Source organism: Solanum dulcamara, chromosome 6, assembly GCF_947179165.1.
Source record: "Solanum dulcamara chromosome 6, daSolDulc1.2, whole genome shotgun sequence".
Lineage (NCBI taxonomy): Eukaryota > Viridiplantae > Streptophyta > Magnoliopsida > Solanales > Solanaceae > Solanum > Solanum dulcamara.
This window is the reverse complement of record NC_077242.1, coordinates 4036384-4043150: the sequence shown is the minus strand read 5'-3', so window position 1 is coordinate 4043150 and position 6767 is coordinate 4036384. Positions and strand designations below refer to the sequence as shown.

The 6767-nt window shown below is 34.7% G+C and overlaps 1 protein-coding gene across 1 annotated transcript; it reads right to left on the bottom strand.

Moving 5' to 3' along the window:
- Nucleotides 1-658: 658 nt before the first annotated feature.
- Nucleotides 659-6332, bottom strand: LOC129892078 (endoplasmic reticulum oxidoreductin-1-like). The gene is made up of 10 exons (XM_055967623.1): nucleotides 5994-6332; nucleotides 5018-5149; nucleotides 4184-4439; nucleotides 3776-3886; nucleotides 3407-3525; nucleotides 3113-3217; nucleotides 2802-3004; nucleotides 2347-2470; nucleotides 2050-2235; nucleotides 659-971 (listed from the first exon to the last, which is right to left on the bottom strand). The coding sequence occupies exons 1-9, from the start codon at nucleotides 6159-6161 to the stop codon at nucleotides 2050-2052; spliced, it is 1404 nt and encodes a 467-aa protein (XP_055823598.1). The 5' UTR covers nucleotides 6162-6332; the 3' UTR covers nucleotides 659-971.
- Between the last annotated feature and the right edge of the window lie 435 nt (nucleotides 6333-6767).

Here is a 6767-nt window from a genome sequence, read left to right as displayed (position 1 = left end):
TTAATGTTGAAGAATTACTTTACTGATATGAAAAAATCATAAAAACATAAAATTTATAAGATTTAGTAAACGATGTTGAAAAGAAAAGAATTTTAATTTTATAATTAGGATTCAATTTTTCTTTAATATGTTTTGATCATACGTAATGAAAAGTTAAATATAGAACCTTTAAAATTAACTGATAGTGTAAAATTTAACCTTTAAAATTAACTGATGGTGTAAGAAATTTAGTACACTGACAATGCACAAAAGTTAAAAGTTAAACTCTTTTATTAAAATAGAAAAAAGAAAATTAAAGTTAAATTGCTTTCAATTATAAAATTGCGACAATCTTTTTTAAACGAATAAAAACAAAAGTCACGCCTGAGGAAGCAATTTTATAAATAAAGGGAAAAAAAATTTAGCAGTTCAGAGCTCTGTAAGACCTGCAAAATATGGACTCATTTCCTTGTGAAAAAAAATGATTTTTTTTGTTAATAATCATGATCAATGCAAAAGCTTTTTTCTCAAGATTTTTTTTCTTTTGAGATAGCAGTATGAAGGCTAATTATTTCATAACTAAGGGATAATTGTATTTAAGCGCGAAATAATTATCTAATTTACTTTGTCCAAAACAGAATGCTACTGAGAAGAACATTGTCTTCATAGCTCTAACATATTAGAAGCAAAATTGTCTCTTTTCATTCAGGAACACAGAGACAAAGTTTCAACAATAATGTTACAACATTTCAAAGGGATCCATAAAGTTACATATGATTAAGTGACACAATACTAATTTCTAGTAATCGATACGTCTTTCCAAATTTCAGACACTGATCCCTCGGTTAATCTGTGTATCCTTGTATGCTATCCGGCTGTAGAAATCTTCTCACTGTCTCTCCACTTTCAATAGTTTAGTTGTATTCATTCTTTACATCATTATACACCAAAATCGCATTAAAATGACCCGCTACAATGTAAGCTTCCTCAACCTGAAAACAAAATACCAAAGATGAGAAATTTTTAATGACACTTCACCTTCATTATCAAATTTGAAGTTAACAAGTGTATGGCATTCTATTGCAGCTTTCCCTTCTTCAAAAAATAACTCTGGATCATCCTCGATAAAATGTTATTTTCATAAAACATTCCCACATACAAGAAGTATGAATGAAAGAGAAGCAACACTGGCAATAATGAACTCAATAATTTGGATAAAGACTCCTTTTGGGAAGAAAAAGGCTCTTAAGGGAAAGATCAAAATCTGCTGTGTCATGAACTACTAATCTTCATAAACAAGGGATTGCATGGGGAGAAAGTGGTAGGAGAGAAATTATCAATGCACATGGACTTTTTAGCATTCTTGATGAGAAGCTTGTAAATAGAGAGCTTATAATGTGTTTGATGCGACATAACAGTGTGCCCAGTTCCTGATAAACCAAAACAGAACAACAACAACATACCCCGTGTAATCCCACAAGTGGGGTCTGGGGAGGGAGAGTGTACATAGACCTTACCCCACCTCATGAGGTGGTAGAGAGGTTGTTTCTGAGAGAAAAAAACCAAAACAGAAAATGGACCAATAAGTAGATCAGATCTGTCCTTTTTCTTCCTTTTTAGGATCCTGGAAAGGACAGCATTATATTAGAGAGAAGTTTCAAAGAATGACATGTGAAAATTTCCAATAAGTTCACAGTTTTCAGGTGCTTGGGTCATTGCAGAAGTTTTTGTCAAGAATACATATAATTAGGCATCAACCTACTTGGCCCAATAAATTATTTTAAAAGTGATAAAGAAACACGAGTGGATGTTCAATCATGAATGCACCAGAGGGGAGGCTTTTGCTTCCTTATAGTTTGACAAATTGAAATTCAGTTCTAGACTTAAAAAATCGTTCATTTCAGCCAACAGAAATATTTTGACACAAGGATCACATGATTGGCCAAGAGTTCGAAGCTATAATTTACCTCGTTTCAAGCTTCAAGAACAAAGAATAGCAGAATTTAGTAATGCACTTTATCCTTGGATTCGAATAATTAATAATCACAAACAACAGAGAGTGATGTTTACCTATTCCCCTAATACTGTTTTCAATAGTCTATTCCACGAACTTATTAACTTAGCAGCTGGCTGTAGACTTAGCCCCTTCATTGTCTTCTCAAATGTAGGGCTCATTTCCTGTACAAGTTTGATTGATTCTGATAGCCGATTAAGGAGGTTTACCAGAGCAATCACTTCATTTCTTTGCAACTGCAGCTGTAAAACATAAGAAGAGAGAGACTAAGAAACGTAGTTGGCTGTGAATAACACATTTGTTCCAGAGAGAGAGAGAGGTCTGCAAATGAAGGAAGATAAAAGAAAACTCACATGTTGATCATGGCGATTTTCACCATCAATTGAGAAGAGAATCTTTAAAGCAGTTCCAAGACCAAGAACCTGAAGCTTTCCCCACAGTCGACATTTCTCACATCCTACACAATCCATGAGAGCACTGCAACATGAAAAGTTCATACCAAATTGTTCAGACATATGGAAAATTACATAGTAACAACTACTTTTGAACAACATACACAAGATTTTTTGCTCTTTCTGTGGTCTTAACAACAACACAACTTCACTAAAAGAACATCTTCCCTATTCTTTCCAGAGTTAATATATATACGTACATTTGAATAAATGGACTTAAGTATAAATGTACTGATGCAGTCGACTCAAAATAGAGCCCAAAGGGAATTAGTGCAGCATGTACAAGCAAGATAATAAGCTTTAGACCTTTCTTTTCTGAATTTTCGAAATTAACTAGAGAACAGTTCAATTGAAACCTGATATTCCTGAATTGCTTTTGAATCTGCTGCTTTAGCTCAGGTCCACTTTGGCCTTTCCACAGTTTAGCTTCGTCAAACGGAACTGGACAGGCAGCCTGCAGTTTGGGGTTGTATAGTAGCTGTCGAATAAGGGACTGTGCTTTAAGGTCTTCCTCAGGATTACCAGTATCATACTCAGCCTGCTCCAAGTAATCATTTGCCTGTATAGCACATCAAGAAAAGAGTAGCCCAATAAATAAATTTACACAATGTTAACATTCTATGAGTTACCAAAATATAGACATATCACATATGTAGCGAGTACTCACTTTTGTTACAGCTCGGAGAACAAAGAGGAAAGTAAAATACAAGTTTCGGACACGTTCAGGATATTGTAGAACACGATCATACATCAGATCTGGATTTGTACCCCACTGAAATTGCAGCAAAATAGTCAAGTTCGCGGTTAAAGTGCTCCGAAAAAAGAATAGTTCACAATGTATAATGAATTATTTAGTGGATGTCACAGGTTCAGCCAGCTGTTGTAAACTTATGCAAGTGTCATTTATCCATTTGTGGGCAAGTCATAATAGAAACATGCTACATATTAAATGCAAACTAACCAGGTTTTTAGTTTCATCAAGCAGGTAATCAGCAGCTATGTGTATTGAGATTGAGGAGTGGAGACCAGATATTAGCTTGTATAAAACCTTTTTCTCCTGGCAAATCTCTCCAGATGCATCTGCCCATAAAATTTCAATTTCTGTGTTCAATTCACAATGATAATATGTATACTAGTTGGCAAAGACAATACTGCACCACAAGGGGAAGTAATACATGAGTGGCAGACTTTAACAATTTAAAACATTAGCTTAAAAAGTTATTTTCATACTTCAATGGTCTCCCCTCTGAATGTAATTCTACAAATACGACTCATAAGAAAATTGGGAAAAACAAATGGTTTCAATCAATTGAAAGGAACATTGACTCACATTTTGGACAATTCTCTGAATATATAGCATCCCATATTCGCCTGGCAGAGGGACCAGTGTAACCAGTGTAACGCTCCGGGTTCAGCAAGAGATTGACATATGTCATCTCACCTGCAATGATGAAGTTCAACAATTTAGTAATCTATATACAAACCTTCAAGAAGTAATGAAATCATACACAGCATTATATAAATTTTAAACTCCCAGTGCAATACAAACGTTGAATTTAAAAATTTCAATATAGTGCAAATTGATAAATCCAAACTTCTGATTTGCTTCATCTTATGCTGATTGAGTAGTTGTTCATAGGTGAAATCACCAACAAAATGTCTGGAAAGATATACCAAGATTCCAAAAATGTAGAAAGGAAAACCTTCCACTGTGTATTGACAAAGATAGATCAATTACCATTGTCTGTCTCATCATCAATTGTCCAAGGGTTATCTACCTCTATCCATCCCCTGAAAACCTTAGAGTCGAGAGTGCGGTCAACAGCTGCCTCTGGTTTTCCCTCTTGGCATTTCAGATCATCAGCAGGAAGGCCAAGTGGTGGTCTCCTAAAAGATTCGGGGAACTCATTTTCTGGACATTCGCATACACTGCAATCTCGTAACTTACACATACCATCATCAGGCCAAAAAGGGCAGTCACACCACAGCTTAACCTGTAGCCATTAGATATACATCAGGTTGTCAAATCGCCTTTTAGCGATTTCGAATTAAAGATAGGCGTGATTGACTTTAGTTTTGGTCCTATTATAAAAACAAAATGTGAGCAACTTTTTCCTTAGGCTTCTGTTGGATGTCAAGCAAATTCAGAAGTCACTTTCTTGCATACAAAGGTTTGGAAAGAAAAGGCAAGACTAAAAGAAGAAGAAACCATTTTCTTTCAATCTTTCTACATTTTTTTGCACAGTGGGATAAGTTTTAAATTGCTTCACCCACAATTTTCCTGCTAACCAAATGCCGCAAAATTCAACACAATTAACTTTATAACAATATCTTTTTCCTCCTCTTGGCAACCAAATCAACTTTAGACAGGAAACTAGAGGAAAATTCTTAAAATCATATATTCAATTGAAATATAATCATCAACTTCCTGCCAAAGATTTCTTTGAAGTATACATTAATCAATTCTACTTAAAACTTTTAAACAAGCGAGCAAAATATGGTGCTAATATTTATTGAAGAAGTGATAATAAAGAAGCCGCTCTCCTCATATTGGTTAGATATTGCACCATACCTTAAAGTATCTAAAAAAGGGAGTTGTAACAAGCTCTTGGAGTAAAGGATGCAGCACAGCCCCATTAATAGTATCAACTGTTTCGTAATCACAACAACAGTCTTCAACTATTCCAGTATATTTTCTAGAATCCTGCATTAAGGTCAAGAACCAAACAGTCAGTGAGAATTATATAATTCAAATAGCTAGAAGTATGCACAATCTTTTAAAATTCCAGTAAGAATGAGATTCCTAAAAGCAAATTGCGCACACAGCTCAGCGAATATCAAGATTCTTGATGCTATAAATTAAATAAAGATACTCACGAGCAGCCGAGTGTCTTCTCGATTACCCTTAATTAAACCAAAATTATGAATTAACCACTTAGATTCAAGCTATCAACTCCGTGGTTGCACTATAGCAATTTGGTACAAAAGGAATCAGACTTTAGCTACCCACCACCAACAACAACATAGCCAATGTAATCCACAAGTGGGGTCCGAAAAAAGTAATATGTACGCAGACCTTAAATACCTTACCCTACCTTTGAGGACTAGAGAGACAGCTTCCTATAGACCCTTGCCTCAGAGGAAGCGTAATCAAAGCACGATTGAAAGGAGTTTAGCCACCCACCAAAACAAATTAATACAATGATCAACTCACTTTATTCAAAAGCTCAATTCTTTTGTTAAAATGATCATCTTCAACAAGAATTACTAATGCCAGAGTTTACAACATGGGCAATTGATGTTTCCAGTTTTAAGGGACTCATACAAACTCAATACTTATTTCAACATCAGAAAATCCCCACAATTAAGCATTTGATTTGTAGTTTCACAATTTATAAGATTCACCATTCTACTAGTACTGATCAACACGCTTCAAAAATTTAGCTTCAACAAATCATCACATTTCTCTAATAAAAGCAAAAACAAAACAAGAATAAGATAGATAAACCCAGATTCAAAATTGGGAATTGAGCAAAAAAAGAAAAAACCTGAAAACAAGGACACGATTTTCCCTTCTGGGTATACAAAAATGTCACACCAAATGCTATTAACAACACCAAAATTGCCCCAATTGCTGATCGACCCAATTTCCTTCCACTTCCCTTCGTCTCATTCCCCTTCTTCTTCAGCTCGTTAACTTCAGTTTCTTCCACCATCACACCAATTCTTTCACAAAAACCCCTAAATTCTTCGACCCAAAAAAATTTCAAAATAAAATAAAATTGAAACTTTAATTTTTTGGAATATGAAACGAATTTTAGTATCACTACTGTTAATTAGCAGAATCGAAGCCGTTACGTTTGAAGACCGATGAATTTATGGGATTTAATTTCTGAAACTTTTTGGGGCTGGTCAACACGTCAGCACACAGATTTTAGAAGTCGGTGGGTCGTGGGAATAAAAAACCAAAGCAATCGCTTCATTTGCGTTTGTTTAGCACGCGCAGTATGATATTGCCACGTGTCTGTTCACAGGGAAGCATTGGCTTGCACTCGCGGAGAGAGAGTAGAAGTTGTTGGGATTAAGTTAAGGCATTAAATTGGAAGCGTTTACATGTACGTGACGTTTTTTAGCCAATAGAAAGCTTTAGGATTTGCCTACGTGGCATACTAAATTGGAAATTAAATTAATTTTTTTACCTAATAAGACCATTTGAATTGCCTCTTCCACTAAGTTAAATGGAGGAACAAAAAGAAATGGAAGATTTGACTTTTTATTCTTATGCCTTAAAATATAATTTATTTTCATTAAATATTTATTGT

Excerpts from the sequence above, each read along its gene's own strand:
- LOC129892078 (XM_055967623.1), bottom strand. The coding sequence starts at position 6,161 with ATGGTGGAAGAAACTGAAGTTAACGAGCTGAAGAAGAAGGGGAATGAG. Across the intron at positions 3,218-3,406 it reads TTGATGAAACTAAAAACCTG|TGGGGTACAAATCCAGATCT; the intron begins GTTAGTTTGCAT and ends CTGCAATTTCAG. Across the intron at positions 2,471-2,801 it reads AAGCAATTCAGGAATATCAG|TGCTCTCATGGATTGTGTAG; the intron begins GTTTCAATTGAA and ends TTCATGTTGCAG.